The sequence below is a fragment of the Pagrus major genome, chromosome 13, assembly GCF_040436345.1.
Source record: "Pagrus major chromosome 13, Pma_NU_1.0".
Classification (NCBI taxonomy): domain Eukaryota; kingdom Metazoa; phylum Chordata; class Actinopteri; order Spariformes; family Sparidae; genus Pagrus; species Pagrus major.
In genome coordinates, this window is record NC_133227.1 from 27,624,138 (window position 1) to 27,644,059 (window position 19,922).

Below are 19,922 nucleotides of genomic sequence, written 5' to 3' on the forward strand. Positions count from 1 at the left end.
CTGTCCTCGGCCATCCTCAGTGTGTTTGCTGCCACCAGAATAACTTCATTTTATAACAAACCGATCACCACCGGATGTTTGTTTCCACCTCGAGTCCCTGAACGAACGTGTGGGCCGGCTGGAAAACAGCTTTTGACGGAGCTCTGCGGCATTTTTAAACATTTTAGCCGAGAAATGAGAGGGAAAAGTCGCCGAGCAGCGCCGGACACGACGGTGAATGTGTGCGGTTTGGAGGCTCCCCGAACAAAACGCAGAGATCCTCGGAGCTCTGCGTGACCTCAACACGAAGAGACACGTGTCCGCTGTCTGCTCCCCCGCTGTCAGCCCGCAGCTCCTCTCCTACGCGTAGTTTAACGTGTTTTATCGGTGAGGAGAAAACACAAGTGACACCAAGTTCAGACCGCACACAGGAGCCGCGGCGCGGTTGAGTCTCCACGGTTCTCATGGTGTGTTTAAGTACAGCCCCGTGCTCTGTGTACTTCCAACAGCTCAGACACTCTCGTGTTGTTGCGAACAGAAACTAAACACTCGGTATTAAAATGGCAGAACCAGCTCCAGCTCCAGCCGCCGCCGCCGCTCCGGCCAAGGCAGCCAAGAAGAAGCGGGTCACCAAGGCGAAGACCGGCCCCGGCCTCAGGGAGCTCATCGTGGCCGCCGTCGCCTCGTCCAAAGACCGCGGCGGCATGTCTCTGGCCGCCCTGAAGAAGAACCTGATCGCCGGCGGCTACGACGCGGAGAAGAACAAGTCCCGCGTTAGAGTCGCCGTGAAGGCTCTGGTGGAGAAGGGGACCCTGGTCCGCACGAAGGGGATCGGAGCATCCGGCTCCTTCAAGCTGGCCAAGAAAGCGGTCGCTCCCAAAGCCAAGAAGCCGGCAAAGAAGCCCGCTGTCAAAGCCAAGAAGCCCGCAGCCAAGAAGACGGCAGCGGTTAAGAAAACCAAGACAGCCGCGGCCAAGAAGGTGGCCGTCAAGGCAGTCACCAAGAAATCCCCGAAGAAGGCGAAGAAACCCGCGGCCAAGAAAGTAGCCAAGAGCCCCAAGAAGGTCAAGAGCCCCAAGAAGGTCAAGGCCCCCAAGAAGCCGGCGAAGAAGGCCACCGCGGCCAAGAAGTCACCCACAAAGAAGGTCGCCAAGAAGGTCGCCAAGAAAGCACCCAAGAAGAAGTAAGCTGTCACCCGCCTGAACCACCGTCCAACAAAAGGCTCTTTTAAGAGCCACACACATCCTCAGAAAGAGTCTGTTCCTGGGTATCAGTGTCACAATGAACACGTTAGGAGGACCCCATTATCACTTTACAATATAACATAGATGAATGACATGAACCAAAAATAAATCAAATTAGGCATTCATTATTATTTTTACCAAATTGTGATGTTCTGCTTCAGTTTCACAAAATAAAGCAGAATTAAATAAAGAAAAGTAAAGAAATGCAGGAATAAGTTTTGGGAAAGAAGCAAATCAAAGTAGTATAATAATAAATTAAATAAATTAAATGGGAAAATAGATAAATAGTTGAATTATTACAAAGGTGAAAAAGAAATCTAAGTAAAAATATCTACTTGGATCACATTGTATTAACTCATTAATTCCTATATGTATTATTATTTTTCTTATTGTTTTTGTTGCATTTAATGGCATATTAATGTATTTATTGAGCCATTCATATATCTAATTTCTGATTTTGGCAGGTTCAGTCCACTAAAAACATTCGTACCTCAGCAGATGGTATGAATCATAATAATCAGCCTTTTTGTACATGATTGCTGAAGGCAGTATAACAAGGAGCTCATTTTAAGTCTAATGTCTTGCTTTTATTAGAAAGGATGTGCAGATTACAAACTGAACCTCACAGTGTAAAAAAAGTACATCCTAAACTTGTGGAAGTGTTGAGATTGAAAAAGACAGCTCAGAAAAAACTGTAGGGGTCTGGCCCCGCCCACCGAACCTAACACGCGTCTTCCTTTACGTCCGCAGACAGGCTGTATATTCAGAGTGTCTGCGGCGCGCAGGCAACTTCATCTCACACACCCTCAAAGAACTCTCACCAGGCTCAAGAACTCTCGCTCGCTCGCTCGCGCAGGCAGTTGACTTTGTTGAAGACTAAGCTGACAACATGAGCGGAAGAGGAAAGGGAGGCAAAGGACTCGGTAAAGGAGGCGCCAAGCGGCACCGTAAAGTCCTCCGCGACAACATCCAGGGCATCACCAAGCCCGCCATCCGCCGTCTGGCTCGCCGCGGCGGAGTGAAGCGTATCTCCGGTCTGATCTACGAGGAGACCCGCGGGGTGCTCAAGGTGTTCCTGGAGAACGTGATCCGTGACGCCGTCACCTACACCGAGCACGCCAAGAGGAAGACCGTCACCGCCATGGACGTGGTGTACGCGCTGAAGAGGCAGGGCCGCACCCTGTACGGCTTCGGCGGCTGAACCTCGTCCTGACCCGCTGATACCGAAACCCAACGGCTCTTTTAAGAGCCACCCACCCGCTCTGAAGAGATGGTTCCTGTGCTTTATTTTATTTATTAATTTGTTTTCCATTTTCAGCTCAAACAAGACACTTAAGTATTTAAAAGTCTATAAAGAAAGCAGAGGTCTGCTGGAAGGAGAAAGTTTGAGATGTCTGAATAGTCAACTTGTATTTGCAGAATCTAACTTTTACAGTGTAACAGGTGGGCAGTCTTTCAAGCAACTTATTCTGTGGATGTTATGATTTGCTAAACAATATGTACATTTCACCTGGGGAGAAGTTGGACTTGTTATAAATCAGCAAAGTCTTTTGTTAGAGTAATTGTGTTTGTACAGAAGAGCCCAACATAACAGACTGTTTATGAAAGTTTACTAGTTTCACAGCCAGTGTCTGCTAAGTGCAGGAATTATGTCATGTTAATAAGTGATGCATTTGTAGACATTATATTTGTTTATAAATGTCCTTGCTGAAAGAAACGGGGCAGAGACTCGGTGCTTTGTTCAGCAACGACTTCTCCCACATGTGACCACAGCGGAATCACGACATCAACTGCTTTACGGCAGTCGTACGGCAATCCAGAGGGGACACACCATAGACGTATGTATATGTATATCTATGGGACACACTACTGCTAACACGGGGTACAATTTCAATTGCCACGAAGTAATTAATTATTTAGTAAGGACTGACTTTCTACAAGTCACGTACCGTAAAGTATCTGAGACGTAATTACATGTGTCGTCTCGGGTTTACGTTAGCGCGTCCGCCATATTGGATGTGGCAGGTCTTCCCTGTACATACAAATACACGTGAAAACTGTTTGTTTTCTACCGTGTACATTTTAACTGATTTTGCAAGTCTGCAAATCAAAATATGACACTGCAACTGGCAGTGAGTCTGCTTTCTTTTCTTTTAGCAGTGAAGTGATGTACACTTTTATAATGTATACAATATAATTTTATGGTAAGTGTTATTTAAGTGTTGTAACACTCAGCAGCCCTACAAACCTTGGGCTGAGGTAGATCCACCACACCAGGCTGATATAATAGTTTTCACTGTCTTTTACACACAATTGTTCAGAAGCTGCATGATATATAGTTGTTATTGTGAAAATAATGTATATAATGCGTTGTCCACAAATCCTTGATATATAATATTTTGGATGACACCAAACATTAATGCACCTTTTCATTACACTTAAAGTCATACTTGGTAGCCTATCACGACCTATTATCTGAAGTAAAAGATGCAAAACAATCTTTAGAAATAGACACACTAGTTTAAGTATAAACACTGAGATCTGGCACAGTTTTTTCCTACACAACACACATATACCTTCCAGATGTAGGCTCAGGTTGATTACTTAATTACATTCACAGTTTTCAGTGAATGACACATTTTCATTATCTGAATTCTCTGAACTGGAGAGGTCATCGCTTCCCACAGCTGCACTACACTTCAGAATTAAATGTTTATTACATTACATTTGTTTAAGTATAAAAAAAACTGCCTACAGTAAGTGCATTCAACCGTGTGGATACAAACCAAAACTTGCAAGGAACATGCAAGAACATCAACCTTAAATGCTGACCTGCAGCAAGTGCTACATTTAAAAGTTGCAAGCATCGAAAACTGTACATGACAAGGTAAGAGAAGTCAATTTCCAGGTGTCATGTGCTTTTGTAAATGTTTTATATCACCTGTTTAACTCTCTGAACTTTGTCTTTCATCATCTTCTGTAGTGCTGATCAGTGCGGGTGTAATACTCTCTCTGACCACAGCGTGGATTCCTATGGCAGAGTGGCGCTGTTCGAACTTCCGTCACTTGAATCTACTGAAATGCTAAAAGCAGAGAAGCAGCGATTCCAATTAGCTTAGTTGAAAAGTAATTATGAGTTGTTTTTTTAATGTCTTTTTATGTTTGTTTTGAATGAAGGTCACATATGTTTGACTTGTTTGATGAGATATCAGTATATGATTGTAAGTAGACTTTTATTCGGCTCGTTTTTGAGACGTATTTAGCTGTTTATCCTCTGGAGGTCAGCGAGCAGGTAAGACTGTCACGTTAGCTTTAGCTTTAACCACCTGTTTATGTAACGTTTGATAATTGATTGATAATTGATATTTGGTAGAAACAAATACTTCAAATGTACTTATTGAAATCTATGCGATGTCGCTAACTTATAGTAGTTAGCTGGAAAATGCTATTCCCCACAACCAAAGTACTGTTGTGTGCTGTCACGTAAGCTAGCTAGCTAATTTAGCTAATAACTCAGCAGTTCAGTATTAGTTTTCTCCCTCTTTACTTCTTTTCCTTTTTACGCATCCGTATCTAATTTAATGTGGAGATTGAGTATATGTTGGAGTTTTAATAATATCCACAGTTTAAGGGCCTTTGTGCCACTGAAGCTTAATTTAAGTTCATTGTTGCTTAGCTGCCATGTTTGGTCACAATCACAAGATGGCGCTGGTTTAAAGTTATTAGTTTAATGTAAAAGTTCACTATGGATTAGTTATCCTACGGTTATACTATTGTTAGCACCAAAGCAATTAACCAACATATCTCAAAAAGAATGACAAGACATTTCACTTGTTTATTTAGATTCAGGAAAATGAACGTAATCAAACACAAAACAAAACAAAAGAAACTTAAAGAAACTCCATTTCTTGAAAAAGACTGTTCACAAACATCTGCTGCTAACTGATGCCAACTTATAGCAAACTCATGGCAAATATCCAACAGATAGAAGTATGTAGTGTGAATTGCAGTGGCTTAATGACAAACTGGCTGTGTGGTTAGACAATAAAAAAACAAATACGCTTTATATCCAGTCTTGATTCGACACCCATAATGTATATTTTTAACTATAACAGAACACCAACCCACCGTCACATTTCTACAGTTTAATAAACAAACTCAGCATCAACACATCATATCAAACATATCTCAAAAAGTAAAAATTCTCTGATTCCATCCTCTTAAATGTGAATATTTTCTGGTTCATTTCCACCTCTGTGACAGTAAACTGAATAACTTTGGGTTGTGGACGAAACAAAACATTTGAGGATGTCATATTATGCTGTTGGAAACACTGATTTTTCCCTATTTTCTTACATTTTACAGACCAAAACAACTAATCAATTAATCGAGAAAATAAGCGACTCGTATGATAACCGAGATGAAGTACAAAAGTAGCCTAAATCTCAGCAATGACTGGTAGTAACGGGGCCTTGAACCTCCTGGACTTCCTGTATGTGGTGCGACAGCTGGACACCCAAACGCGAACACTTCCTGTCTGAATGTAGAAACCCGTCTGTCTTTCTCTTTGTCTGTTAGCTAAGAATCCAGCTTCACTTGTCTGTTTTACTTCATCTGCCTTCTTTTCAGAGCGTGTTTCTCTGTCCTCGGTGACGTCAGAAACTTGACTGCCGCTGGGGTCCTTCAGGCGAATCTCAGCACGTTTTGAAGCCGTCTTCTTCCCCTCCTGGATCCATCCACCTCGGAGAAGCCGGGCTGCAGTGAGGAAAGAGTCCGTTTGGCTCTGCAGCTTCTCCAGAGGGTCTGATGTGGCTGACATCCTACCTCTGCTTCTGCACCTGGTTTGAGGTACTAAAACACCTGCAAATCATATTTTTAAAGCAGTAGATTAGATGACATGATATGTGATGAGATTACGTGGTGTTGGCGCCCAGCATTTGGATTAGAAGGGTCACAAAGTGTGATGGATTTTGAATTGATTAAAGGAACAGAAAAAGGGGGGAAAAATAAGTTTAGCTACAAAAGAAATGTTTACTTTTTCATAAATATAATGTTATTTTACCTCTTTACAGCAGTAAATGAATCCTAAAATTAAAGATTTAAAGAGCGTTGGCTCTCCGTCTCGATCCAATGATACTCTTTCTGTTCAGGGCTGTGCGCTTTAAAAATGCAGAGCAGCAATCTGTAATTGATACAACAGTCCTAAAGTGTTTGCTAACAAACAAGTGTGGAGCTCAGGATGCAGAAGTTTAACACTGGTCATTCGCATTTACTACCCAAACTGTAGTGACAGAACGCTGGTGGCAAATTTGCAAAGTTCCCGTTTAAGTGCTGCTTTAAACTGGCTGAGGCGGTTCCTGTGCTTTCATCAAGTTTCCACTGGGGGGAGGCAGAGATCCTATGAAAGACTGATACAAGCTGGATCAGTACAAAGCAGGGTAAATCTCAAAGAAATTATTCAGAGAAAGATTACGTTTTCATATGTGTTTTGTCATGTTTCAGTGCGCTAAACTAACCAGTGGTTGCTGAAGCTGTTGTTGTAGTAGTGCGGTCAGAGTGCGATTCGTCCTTCTCTGGGTTTGGAGTCAGAGTTCAGGCTGAGGATAGAAACTCTGGAGCTGCTGCAAGATACAAAAAGATCCAACACTTTGTGTGTGATTAGAAAATCTTTACAAACAAACAGAGCTGTAATAAGTTCGTAAGCATGACTTTGAGTGCTTTTTCATGCTTTTGAGTATTCTTTGTTTGTAAAAACAAAACGACTTACTGAAAAGTAATTAAAATAATACAGTTGGTGTACATTTTTGTAAACATTTGATTTGAATTCTTGTTAAGATCCCAGAGTTTCCACAGTATCAGAGGGGTTTGTTCTTCGCTATCTTATCTAGACACACATGCACACATATGTAAACATTTATCAAAGTCATGTAGCGACCGTACTGTACGAAAAAAAATACACAATAAATTGTCATATAGGTGGAAATGAAGGCAATACCAGATTTCAGTGTGAGATCCTCGTTTCTTTCTTCTCTCCTCTTCCTCCTCTCAGGACTGACTGCTGCACCACTGCTCTCTCCGCCTGACCCTCCCTCTCTTTTCTCTCTTTGTTCTCTCTCTCGCTCTCTCGGCCTCCCCTCTCTCTTACTAACTCTCTCTCTCTCTCTCTCTCTCTCTCTCTCTGCCTGCAGCTTACTGACAGCTGCTAACTTTTCTCCGTCCACCTCTAACCTCAATAGTTTGTTTTCCTTGGTTCTTTATACTTTAAATCAAATGTGAACCAGAGACAAGAGCCTTTGCGTTGTCTCGTTCCCTTTTTTTCTTTGTCCTAAAATAATACTAATAACCTACTTAAACGTCCGTGTAGTAGGCAGTGTGCAGCGTATACTGATTGAGTATGCAGTATGTTAGTATGTGATACTATTTTGCGTCCTGGGTTTAACACCGCCCAAGATGATTGTGATTGGTTTAAAGAAATTCAAACAAGCCAGAGTGTTTTTTCCCATCTATATCAGAATGATAGCTGGTGCAGCAAGGCTCGATTTAAGACAAACACAATGAAAACATGAATCAGCCCTGCCTCATGCTTCGAATCAGTTTTTGTCAACATTTAATCAAGTCAGAGTGCTTTGAATTGCCTAAACCGGAACAAAAATATTAGTAATGCTATGGTTGGCATGAGCAGATACTGTTGGAAAACCAATTAAAGTCATTGTCAGTGAAGGTTTTCAGGGACGTGGTTGCTGTTGGCGCCACATTAATCATGTCATTAAGATATATCTTCCTGTTTTATCTGCACTCATTTGGCTTGTTGCTGAACTCGACTACCTCTGGGAAGCACTTTGTGGGATTTCGTAGTAAAGGTCTGGATGATGTTGACTGGGAGGACTCAGTGTGCAGGGCTGCCGCTCTGCTTGATGTTTGCTCTGGTCAGACGTATGCTCTCTGGTCTTTACTTGCTGAGTTCAGCAGGTTTATCTGCTGTGGATAAAGCAGGAACACGTTTTAACGTCTGTCTGTTGACACATATTCAACAATATTCAACAACAAGCCTTTACGACACAATGGCAGGGCTCAGGATTATTGAGTTTTTAAGATACAAGTCATGAGTATGAAGTTGTTGTGATCCGAACCGACTATTCCAACTATTTAAGGGTAAAAGCTGCTGTTCACATGTTGGTTAGCAGCTCCCCCTCCGTTCACAGAACAAAGTCCTGACAGAGAGCCGGACTTGAATCGTAGCCCAGCAGGGTCACGTTTGCTCGGTATGTGCTGGCTCATGGTAGTCTTCAATCTGGGTCAAAGGGAATGGGAAAGCTGCTGGAGCACAGGCAGCATCACTGAAAGCCATATAATCCTGACTTTACTGTACAGGAGCCACAATCCAGTCTACAACAAATACACTATTTATTTCTGCTGAAGTAATGTTTTATAAAAAAAAAACTAGTTACAGTTGTTTAAGCAAATTACCGTGGTGTTGTGCTGCATTATCTTTTTTACACTAAATGAGACCTGGATCTCATGTCTTTTTAGATTATGATCGTCAAAGCGACTGCGTACTTCTGGTTGTGGGCAGAACAGACGTAAAAAGTCCAAGTTTAAGACTACCCTAGATTTTACAGGCTCCGAATGACGGTTGATGAGGTAACTCACCGCCAACAAAGTCATCCTATTGAGTACTTTGTCTCTTTATGTTGCTCTGTTCGATTGACTTCTATCCATGGCGAGGTTCCTGGGCATTGTTCCTTCGCTCACAGTACGCCCACAGCCTTTACTGGGGTTTGTGGCTGCAGTTGATGTTGTGCCACATTAAAAGGTTAAAGGATAAAGGATGGGATAGGTTTATTCACTCACGATACCGGCCCATATTTCTTAAATAAACACAAACAGCGCGCCTTTCAGTCCTAAAACCACCTGTTGCATCACTTTTACTTATCCAGGTTTTCAAATACTTTGCGAGCCAACGCAGTGACTTCTCAGTTGCGTGACCTAAATATCACGTGTTCGATCCCTGCCATTATTGCTTAATTCATACAATTAAAGTTCACAGAGAAGCTCAGAGACTGTTCCTACCAGATAAAGTAGAGTATCACTTGTTTGCTCATGTTTTCCTGACCAGTGTAGCACAGGCACCAAAGTATTGTGATGTTTTTTATCCCGGCTTTAATCTCTTAGTGAGGTCAGTGTGGGTGGTTCAGCCAGTCAGGCGTGTTTGATTTTGATTTTGCAAGTTGCAGCTTGTCTCTTTCTTTTATCCGTGCAGGCAGTCTTTCACCAAACTTAACCGAGTAATTAAACGTTGTAGTTGTCTAAACGTAAAGCAGAGATAGATAATTTTCAACTCCCCCCTCCTCGTGTTTCCCTCTGGTGGAGGTTCCTGGGGTGATTACAGGCTCGATGGGATTCATAAACCCTCCAGATTGTTCCTAGTTTGGGCCGTTTCTACACCCCAAAAATCCAGTATCAGTCGGGCTCTACTTGTAACTTTACAGAGAGCCTGTGACCAAATGTCATAGATAGAAAAGAGAAAACATTTCCTCATTTATTTGCTCCTTCTTCATAAAAATGATCCTGTAAAAAAAAAATAAAAAATCCATGCCAGTTCCTCTGAATGAAAGAGCAAGAGATGTATTTCTAAAGCTGCCATTTTAATGCTCTCAGTCATATAGAAAGAGAGGGAGAGAGGATGGTCTCTGTGCAGGAAGCAGTAAAAAACTTTGACCCACTTTTACACAATGCATGTACTCGTGAGCATCTGGTTATCATATGTAAATGCAAGCATGTGGTCAGAAAACGATCAGAGCAGCCAGAGAACACATCTGGAGCTGTTCTGGCTCGCTTCACAACTGGATGTGAGCCAGCTGTAAATGCAGTCCATACATTTAGGTCAGCAGCGTTGCACAACTTTACATTTCACATGAGCTACCTCAAAGTTCAGTTCACACAGATAACAATGAAGTAGTTCATGTTCATATTTCACAATTTTTAATTTTGAAGTTCACAGTCAACTAGTTCATGTTAATTTCTTCCATGTTCTTCTTCAACTAAAAGCAGTAACAAAGTAATACAAAACATTATTAATAAGATTTGTTTTTTTATCATAAATCCCACAATGATAAACCAGAAAATGTCTGAATGTCTTCTGTGATTATTTATTATTTAAATTTCCATTATAGAAAACAGTTATTGTTGTTGTTAGCGTGATTGTCAGCTGTCAGAGTAGCCTGATCCATAGTAACACATGTAACGCTACGTATGAAACGTGACCCTGTAACATGTGCAGCCGGGTTCTTTAAAACAGACCATGAACTCTCACGGGAGTCAGCGACGCTCACATTCTCATGCACGACACTGGTTTTAAAATCTACCTATCAGGCGAAAAGGTCGTCTAACCCCAGTGCTTCTTGCTAGCTTAAGCTTAAGTAAAAAAAAAAAACAAGAAGTAGAAGCAGTAGCTAAAAAGTCCTCCGTGTCATTGCTTCCCTGGATCCTGGATGCACCATGCTCCTCGACCCCTGCCAGCTCAGCCAAACAAAATACCTGGCATATTAAAATCCAATCAAACAGTAATTGTAAGTGTGAAACCACTGGGTCATTTTGATGAGGGACCAAACCGGACTTCGGCACAAATTCCGACTGTGTTTGTGGGAAGTCCGGCCATCTCCAGCTGCGCTTGTGACGACCAGAACTTTTTCCTAACCCTAACCAAGTTGTTTTTGTGCCTTAACCTAACCAGACCATAACCAGGACATGAATAAATGTACTTTGCCAACATTTATTCTGACGATTAGGTTGAGAGAGACCACTGTCCCAGATAGTTTTTCCAACATTTGTAAGCGTGACACCCCTGGATATTTTAAACGATACATCAGAACAGCAGAATCAGGTAAGTCAAAACATTAAATAAAACATTTAACATATAGAAATGTGAAGTTATAATGCATAGTCAGCTGACTAGTGTGCTGTTCAGATAGGTGCCACACAGTGATTTAGTGTACCGTTACGTTAGCTTGCTTACATGATTGTACAAGGAATCGTGGATAGACTGTCATCAGTGTTGTCCAGCTTTGCTAATGATATGTTGGATTTGTTTTAATGTGTTAGACGAAGACGCAGGTTTTAGAAAATTGATCAGAGTGTTAAACAAACCGATGAAATCGTCAGCAGGTAGAACTAGATGCATGTTGAACAACACTTATTTAAAATAAAGCAACAAAAAGTTCACATCTAGAACTTTGTGTTTCAGGAAAACAATGGCACATTATTTTCACTCATCATGACGTGAGTTTTGCCATCATGTGATGACCCAACCTCTTTTTTTTTTTGATCCTCTGAAGGTAACGATATAATAGCGGGACGGGATGGACCGGTTTGTCTGGTTTGACCTTTCAGGTGTTCTGTTGTGTGCAGGTATTTCTGAACGTGCTGAGAAATGACATCTTGTCAGTGCAGACAGAAGCTGTGACAGGACGTCCAACTCAGAGCTCCCTCGTTGTACAGAAACACAGGTGAGACATTAACTGTTCTTTAGGATCAGACTACATAGATACTACCTGTGTGTTTATTATCCTTAACAAGTCTATATTCAGTATTTGTATCATCATGTCTCTCTCGTGTAATGATTTTATGCTTTTTTTCTCCGTAAGGCACGTTGTTAAGCTTTAAAACAAAGCGCCATTACTAGAATTTGTACTTTTCTCAAGGTGACATCGTTCATCATCACGGATACATCATATTCTCCATTGGCTGAAAACATATTTTACAGTAAAACACGACAGTTTGTATACTCCAAGTTTACAACTTGACGGCTAAAATGAGTTTCACAAGCGTTCTGAAATGTTGAGAAATCACAACAAAATTGGAGGGAATTTGGGGAATGTGTGCAGAAAGAGTTCAAAAAGTCAGCGAGGGAACACGTCATGCTGATTTCACAGTGAGAAAGTCCTGCGCAGACGTAAGCTGTCAGTCATTAATCACCCAAACTAGGCCGTCGTTCTCACTCTCGCTCTGCTCAAATTATGGTTGTTATCCACCTCCACTTTTACTTTACTACATGTAACTACAAGTCATGTGCTTAAGTACAATTTTGAGATTTTTTGCTGCTACGTTTTACTTTCGCTCCACTACATTAAGGAGGCAAATATTGTCCTTTTACTTGACTACTTTTATTTATTATCACTGATTACAATAACCAGAAAAATGCTGAATATCATATCAGATAATGGGCCGGGCCGATAATCAGTTGACTGTAAACGCATACATGTAAACATAAGTATTATTTACAGTGGACCCAAATAAAAAAAAGCAATATGCCAGCGCACACCAGGATGCATTTGACACTATTTTAGTAACAATTACGTTAAAAACAGCAAACTACGCATTTCACATGTTGCTACTTCACTTGCTTGATTGCCAGTTAAGCAAAGAATAAATCACTGTGCTTAATTAACTTTATTTACAGCTGAAGTCGACAATTCAAGACAAATATAGTTGATTATTAAGTCTCATGGTCGCCACCGCCCCGTTTGCTGTCCAAAAGCCAAAGCGTCGGTATTTGTCAACCTGGGAATGAGACTCCCTAATTAACTATATTTCTCTAGAGTTGTCTATTTCAGCTTTACATAACTTTATAACTTTGCTTAAATATTTTTTTTTTTTACACAACCACATGTAGGGAATTAAGCACAGAGCAAATCTGATGAAACATCATGTGTAAACTGTAGTTTGCTCTTCGCTCTTTTCAATGTAATTGTTGATAAGATGGTGTCACCACTGTGGTTTACTTTGTGCCAGCTGTGCATGGCGTATCTGTAGTTTTTTTTTAACTTTAACTTGTAGTTTTGAGACTCAAGTACATTTATTGCCAGAAAATTACTTTTGATCCATTCAAGTACATTTAACATCGGACACTTTAAGACTTTTCCCCAGGCACTATTTGTATGGTTGACTTTCACTTGTACTTTTTTAATATGATATCTTGACATTTACTTGTACTTTATACAACACAGCTTTTTCAGAGGGCCTCAGGAAAATCTCTGAAACCAGAAAAAAGTGTTGGATTGACGTTCACATTCTGTTTTTCAGTTTTCAACTCTTTCAAATTTAAAGACACACTACATTGTTTGTAATTTCCCCTCCAGAGTGAAACTTGCGTACGTGTTTTCTGATTTGATGCCCTCGTAGATAGGAGGACGACATTTGTTAATCTGATAGCACAATAGTTGAGGTTTGGCTTTGGTCCATTCACCCTCACTTGTGCCTGCTGTGAACTTTGTGGCTTTGTCACTCTCTGATTATATTGTGCTTCATCCAAAGCACTTTACAATTTGACGCATGTGCTCACCGATGGCAGCGACGCATTTATTTCTTGAAGCCTTCGTCAAATCTGTATTGGATCTTCAGTGTTTTATAAAGAACGACTTGTCATCAAATCCTGTTCCAGTACCACAAAATCTTACTATGGTTTTCTCACTGAAAACACAAAGTCTTGGAAATATTTTGTACGTAGCAGCAGAGGTGTTTTTCATTGTTGTCATACTTTGTGTATGATTTTATCTCACACACGCAACTTTATGAAACATGCGTAACGTGATTTTTGCTTCCTGGTTCCTCCTTCAGACGCCATCATGTCCACGTTTGTTGTCCAGCAACCTCGGCCTGTGATGGTGGCCCAAAACTCTGATGAGTGGGGATCGGGGATATGTGACTGCTGTGAGGACGTTCCTCGGTGTAAGCGTCTGGTTCATATCCATAACAGTGAACGTGCCGGATGATAAACTGCTAAATACGTTTATGAAATAACAGTAACATTTAAAGATTTATAGTTAAACACGGTGATTCAACCTGTCTGACGTTTCTGTTGTGCTTATTTCATATTCTGTATATCTTTGCTAGCGTCTTCAACAGCTAATCAACAGGAGAATATCAGACTATATTGCCGGTTTTGGGTCATTTTCTTTAACAGGAAAATTATGTCTCCAATTTTAATATAGTAAAATAGGTATTTTTAATGAGATATGAAAGGATCAAACATGTATTGTAGATGAATGAGATGTATATTCTTTGACATAACATCATGAAAAACGTATTTTATGTGAGCTAATGTGAGATGCAGCGGTAAACAAGCAAGTATGACTCGGTCTATAGGGCCCAGGTCTAAAGACTGCAGAATCCCCCTTTAACTGCTTATAAATACATAATAAAATATTACAAGAAAAGCTTCGTAAAGGTTTAACAATGACAAAACAGGCAATTTAGTTAAACTCAATACATGTGAAGTGCTATGTATGAAATATTTTAAGAAACTTTTATAAACGTTCTTAAGCAGTCAGCTGTTAGCAAGTTCCTTATCAGTGCTTATAAATGTCTTATAATCTAACAACAAACATATTTAGGATGCTATTATTAACACTTATATTCTTATTAATGTTTACAACAATCTTATGAGGACCTTTATAACCTGTTATCGATTGTTACAAGGGCCTTGATAGAAAGCGCTACCAAAAACATTAACAAAAAGACATTGTTTTCTATTAAAAACACACTTTTTTTTATTTCCAGATACATAAAAATACAGTTATCGTACCAGGTCGTTCCCTCATTGATTTAACTTGTAATTTGCAACAAACTGTCTTATTTTTCCATCTGAACACCAAAGAAATGTCAAAGTATTGAACTAAATTTTAAAAAGTTACGTATTTAAAACCATGTTAGATGAAAAAAAAAAAGATGTTAGATGAAAATGATGCCAATAAATCTGATGTAAGAGAGAGAGACAGGAAATCCTGACTCTTAACTCGTAATAGTTGTAATGGGAAGACAATCAATTCATGCACTTCCTCATATCTTCACGTGTTTCATAAGAAGTCGTGTGTTTCTTTGTGTCAGAGTGTCTGTAGGTGCGTCTTGTATCAGTGTCTGTGCTGTTTATTTGTTGTGTTTCCTGGTTCAGGTTGTTTTGCGTTCTGGTGCTTTCCGTGTTTCGCCTGTATAACCTCCAGAGACTACGGCGAGTGTCTCTGTCTCCCCCTGCTGGAGATGTTCGGCGGCTGCATCCCTCCCATCTCGATGTCCATGAGGGTCTCCATGCGGCAGCGCTACGGCATCAGAGTAAGGCCGCAACTCTTTGTAATCTGTGTAATCCTTTATTTACTCTAGTTTTTAAAGACTGAGTTAAAATAAAGGTTTCAGCGTGTGGGTGTGTAGAAAAGATTGATAGCTATTAATCCAGTTAAATGTCATTGCAGTTTACACATAAGTGACATATAGAAGAGGTGAGGAAGTGTTTGAGGGTGTTTCGGTGTAATCTAGACTGGTAATCCTTCACCTGTTCACCCGCTGATCACTGTATTGTGTCTTCAGGGCACCATGTGTCGGGACTGTGCGTATTCGACCTTCTGCGCTCCCTGCTCCTGGTGTCAGATGTCCAGAGAGATGAAGAAAAGAAACTACCAAGTCGTCCTCGTCGGCGCCAAGAACACATAACCTCCTCGTCGCCGCTGTCAAACACAACCTGCAACAGATGTTACTAGCATGTTCATATATCGAAGCACAGTGGGTAAAAAAAAAAATGCTTGAAGCCGTGTTCCTGACTGAACATGAACGCGTGCCTGTAATTATAATTTATTGAGATTATTCTGTCCCTTGTACTTTCTCCTTTACAGGCAACTGATCGTGAGCATTTTTTAACCAGTTAATGATCTTATCTTGTAATTTTCTCTCACTTTGTTTAAAGTTTTGTTTCTGTTATCAAACACACACAGCACGAGTTTATAATCAGTCAACCTGCTTTATCTATCAAATAAACATCATCATCACATAGAAATACAGTACTGTAGATATATTAGTGGTATATATACTGCATCATACAATACAGTAGAGTATGGTAATGGATAGTTGTATTAATATACATTTTTGTAATCATTTTTTTTAGTTAACATTGGCTTTCATTAATTATCAGTCTTTTGTCAATAAAATACATTGAATGAAAACAGTGTGCTGTATATTTATACAGTATGCGGTTAAGAAAAGGCAACAAGACATGAATACGTTGATCAATGAGCAAATATAGAGCTGTACAAAGCACAGAAAATGACAGAAAGCCTCTTTTAAATACTCGTGTAATGCCTGAAACATCCGCTAGAGGGCGTCACACTCTTCATAATGAGCCGACATGGTTGAGGCCATGTGGGGTCACAGTGCATCACCGACTTCTCCTGTGTTTTGATTTAGTGGGGACACAGTTTCTGGGAAAAAAACATTTACAGTTAAACATAAGTGATGGATAAATATTGTATTTATCACTTTATTTAATTCCTCATTTTTGGGTAAACATTTTCATCTTTTTTTATTAATTTCTCCCCTGTAAAAAACAAGAAGTAAGAAATGAGGAAGGGCTGTTCAATCCGATTGACAGTCTTGGAAGGTGTTTCTTTTATTTTGTCCACCCTCTGTGTGGTGGCCGTTGTAGGATCTCTCAGACTCGACACCTTTCTGTCAGGGAAAGACAAGAAAACTGTTGATGAAATGTGATGCGTGATGAGGAAAATAATAAATAAATGAAAAATAAAAGGTCAAATTGATGAGATCATCGTAATTTTTGACTTAATCACTGATGAGTTTGAGTCAGAAGTCACGTACTAAATCAAAATGATGCAGCTGAGTCAAAGGTTTGATTTAGCTTGAAGGTGCTATTTGTAAGAAAAGCTGATTTGAAAAGTTGAAAGGAAGAAGATGATCCAACTCGTCAAATAATGACGCAGTAGGACGGGTCGGCCGCAACCCCAAAGCTTCAGTCTTTAGTCATAGTCAGACATTTTAATGCGTAAATGCTTTAACCACAGTAGTTTGACAGTATTTATTATAATACCTAACTTTTCCTTTTTTGTTGTTGTTGATTTTTGGCATAACTGAGTATTTTGTCAGTCTTGGATGAAGGAAACTACAAACCCGTGTACATACAGTCGTCCTCAAAATTATTCATACCCTTGCTAATTTTTGTGATTTACTATTTTTGTGATGAAATGACTGCATTTTTTCCAAGTTTGTTTATGAGTTATACGTGACCAACAAGTGAAAGAATGACAACAATACACAATACAAGAAATTCTTCATTTCAGGGGTATTTTATTCAAGGATTCCCAAAAAATGCCATGTTCAAAATTATTCATACCCTAGTCCAATGTCTTTCTTTAATAGTCAAAAGCATAGCCTTTGTTTTTTATGACTGCTTTGAGACGATTCTTGTATGTGTCCACAAGCTTCCTGCATGTCTCCTGTGGGATGTTTGCCCATTCCTCTTTTGCGAAAGCCTCAAGCTGGGTCAGGTTGGTCGGTTTCCTAGCCATCACTCTGGTCTTCAAGTGATGCCACAAGTTCTCGATGGGATTCAGGTCAGGACTCTGACTTGGCCATTCTAGGATGTTGACATCATTGTCCTTGAACCATTTCTTCACTACCTTGGCAGTGTGTTTGGGATCATTGTCTTGCTGGTACGTCCAGTTGTGGCCAAGCTGTAGTTTCTCAGCAGATTCCTTCACGTTTTCATCAAGGATCCTGATGTAATCTTCCTTTTTCATTATTCCTTGGACCTTGACTAGGTTCCCTGTGCCACTGGAAGAGAAGCATCCCCATAGCATTATGCTTCCACCACCGTACTTGACTGTGGGCACAGTGTTCTTTGGTTTATATGCTTCGCCTTTCTTCCTCCAGACATATTGAGCATCCATATGGCCAAATAACTCCAACTTGGTCTCATCAGACCACAGGATGGTTGACCAAAAGTTGGGATCTTGCTTCAAATGACCTCTAGCAAAGGCCAGGCGAGCCTGCACATGTTTCCTCCTGAGCAGCGGCGTCTTCCGAGGCCTATGTCCATGGAGACCTCCTCTGTGCAAGACTCGCTCAATGGTGGACCGTGAGACCTTTGTCCCTGCCTGGTCAAGCGTTTCAATTAGGGCCTTGGTTGTGGTCTGGGGGTTGTTGTTGACCTCTCGGCATATTTTCCTGGCAAGTTTGGGGGACACCTTACGCTTCCTGCCACGCCCGCTGAGGTTTTTAACAGTATTGAATTTCTTGTACTTGTTAATTATGCTCTGGACGGTTGCCACAGGGACATCATACTGCTTTGAAATGGCCTTGTAACCCTTTCCTTCACTGTGGGCACGCACAAGACGTCGACGTAGGTCTTCACTGAGCTCCTTCTTCTTGACCATGATGACCAGAAATTGAGAATGACCAGAACACTTTTCCTCTATTTATACTCTTCTGGAAAGATGCTATTTTTTTAAATCAGTGTTTAACATTTGTTCAACAATGTTAATGGTATTTATTCCATTGTAACATTTTGAAATGACCACAGGACAAAGATTTTTGTTGAGATATTGTCAGGGGTATGAATAATTTTGAACATGGCATTTTTTGGGAAACCTTGAATAAAATACCCCTGAAATGAAGAATTTCTTGAATTGTGTATTGTTGTCATTCTTTCACTTGTTGGTCACGTATACCTCATAAACAAACTTGAAAAAATGCAGTCATTTCATCACAAAAATAGAAAATCACAAAAATTAGCAAGGGTATGAATAATTTTGAGGACGACTGTATGTACTGAAATCACATAATTAACTCACAACTCTAAAGCCCCCGATTTTCTGAATCAGTACGACATTTTTGGCATTTTGCTTTTGTTTGCAGTATTTTACTTTACGTTTTCAGTCCAGAGGCAGTATACTGCTGTGTTTTGTTCTTTAAGGGCCCGTGTCCACATAGTAAAAACGCTGCACGTGCGTCTTGTGTCTATTACAACAATATCTTGACAATCGCTGCTGTAAGATCGACACTGCTCCTTTGAGGTTTACTATCCGTTTGTTATTTGACATCAGAGCAAAGATGATGTGCGTGCACGACACGATCCATAGGAGACAGAAATACAGTGAATATTATCACCTAGGTCAGGAAAAAGAAAAAGAGCAATGGTGACGTCAGCAGCACCTTTCTGAAAAGTTCAACTTGAAGCAGCTGCACAAAAAAGGCGGCGCACAATTGCACATTAATCAACATTAAAACAGATGTAAACGCACCAGAGTTAGCTGAAGGGCTCCCGTTCCTTCACCTGATGTTAATGGACGTCCTAGAATTAATAGAAATAAAACAACTTGTGCAATAGTTAAAAAAAATACACAGCATCGTGATAGCAACACATGAGGTCAAAATCCATTATCAGGCGATAAAGGTTGTGTGTCAACAAGCCGTTTCTGTGGGAGTTTCCTCACATACCTCCTTAGGCAGCCTCTACCAGCAAATCATTTCTGAAAACCTACTGTCCACTATCTGCTCAGCACCAAACCGCAAAGTTAGTAACTATCTGGTGAAAAATGTGGAGCATTTATCAGCTCAGAAGCCAGATATTTGTGTCAGGAGTTGGCGGAGACAAAGCCAGAGCTACAGGAGAGTGAATATTGGACTTTTATCAGCGTGTTTTTGGTGTTTTTCTGCCCTCTAGTGGCCTTAAATCGATGAATCCAGCTTTAAATAACAACATCTGTACTGTGTGGTTGACCTGATGTTTTTCAAGACCTGTTAAATTAAAAAGAGGATGGAGGAGAAGAGATTTCTCTCTGTTCAGTTCGGAGTCACTATCATGTCATATTTTGTCAAATTACTCCCAATAAACGTTCCCATTTGTTTGGTCCGGTTTTGGCG

The 19,922-nt window shown here is 40.4% G+C and overlaps 3 protein-coding genes and 1 long non-coding RNA gene across 7 annotated transcripts; 3 read left to right on the forward strand and 1 right to left on the reverse strand.

Moving 5' to 3' along the window:
• The first annotated feature begins 489 nt into the window (after positions 1–489).
• On the forward strand, positions 490–2,103 carry LOC141006604 (histone H1.5-like). Its single transcript, XM_073478824.1, has 2 exons — positions 490–1,162; positions 1,974–2,103. Exons 1-2 carry the CDS (start codon positions 540–542, stop codon positions 2,101–2,103), a joined length of 753 nt encoding a protein of 250 aa, XP_073334925.1. The 5' UTR covers positions 490–539.
• Positions 2,048–2,940, forward strand: LOC141006610 (histone H4). Its single transcript, XM_073478831.1, has one exon. The coding sequence runs from the start codon at positions 2,113–2,115 to the stop codon at positions 2,422–2,424; it is 312 nt and encodes a 103-aa protein (XP_073334932.1). The 5' UTR covers positions 2,048–2,112; the 3' UTR covers positions 2,425–2,940.
• A 2,050-nt stretch (positions 2,941–4,990) lies between these two features.
• Positions 4,991–16,801, forward strand: LOC141006808 (cornifelin homolog B-like). 3 transcript variants are annotated; one of them, XR_012179950.1, is made up of 6 exons: positions 4,992–6,071; positions 11,631–11,728; positions 13,839–13,949; positions 15,172–15,329; positions 15,582–16,676; positions 16,720–16,801. XR_012179950.1 is itself a non-coding variant. In XM_073479061.1 (5 exons), the coding sequence occupies exons 3-5, from the start codon at positions 13,847–13,849 to the stop codon at positions 15,702–15,704; spliced, it is 384 nt and encodes a 127-aa protein (XP_073335162.1). In that variant the 5' UTR covers positions 4,991–6,071; positions 11,613–11,728; positions 13,839–13,846; the 3' UTR covers positions 15,705–16,801. The 3 variants fall into 3 exon arrangements, 2 of the variants coding, with proteins under 2 accessions (XP_073335162.1, XP_073335161.1); XM_073479061.1 differs by having other exon boundaries at positions 4,991–6,071; positions 11,613–11,728; positions 15,582–16,801; XM_073479060.1 differs by having other exon boundaries at positions 15,582–16,801.
• LOC141006809 (uncharacterized) lies at positions 5,039–9,112 on the reverse strand. 2 transcript variants are annotated; one of them, XR_012179952.1, is made up of 4 exons: positions 8,874–9,112; positions 7,219–8,198; positions 6,740–6,844; positions 5,039–6,083 (listed from the first exon to the last, which is right to left on the reverse strand). It is a non-coding gene; the product is annotated as an uncharacterized lncRNA (long non-coding RNA). The 2 variants fall into 2 exon arrangements; XR_012179951.1 differs by having other exon boundaries at positions 7,219–8,201; positions 8,874–9,111.
• Positions 16,802–19,922: the final 3,121 nt, after the last annotated feature.

Bases quoted from the DNA above. Each gene is read 5' to 3' on its own strand.
- LOC141006604 (XM_073478824.1), top strand. From the start codon at position 540: ATGGCAGAACCAGCTCCAGCTCCAGCCGCCGCCGCCGCTCCGGCCAAG. The intron at 1,163-1,973 runs GTAAGCTGTCAC...TTACGTCCGCAG, and splicing joins AAGAAAGCACCCAAGAAGAA to ACAGGCTGTATATTCAGAGT.
- LOC141006610 (XM_073478831.1), top strand. From the start codon at position 2,113: ATGAGCGGAAGAGGAAAGGGAGGCAAAGGACTCGGTAAAGGAGGCGCC.
- LOC141006808 (XM_073479061.1), top strand. From the start codon at position 13,847: ATGTCCACGTTTGTTGTCCAGCAACCTCGGCCTGTGATGGTGGCCCAA. The intron at 13,950-15,171 runs GTAAGCGTCTGG...TTCCTGGTTCAG, and splicing joins CTGTGAGGACGTTCCTCGGT to GTTGTTTTGCGTTCTGGTGC. The intron at 15,330-15,581 runs GTAAGGCCGCAA...TTGTGTCTTCAG, and splicing joins GGCAGCGCTACGGCATCAGA to GGCACCATGTGTCGGGACTG.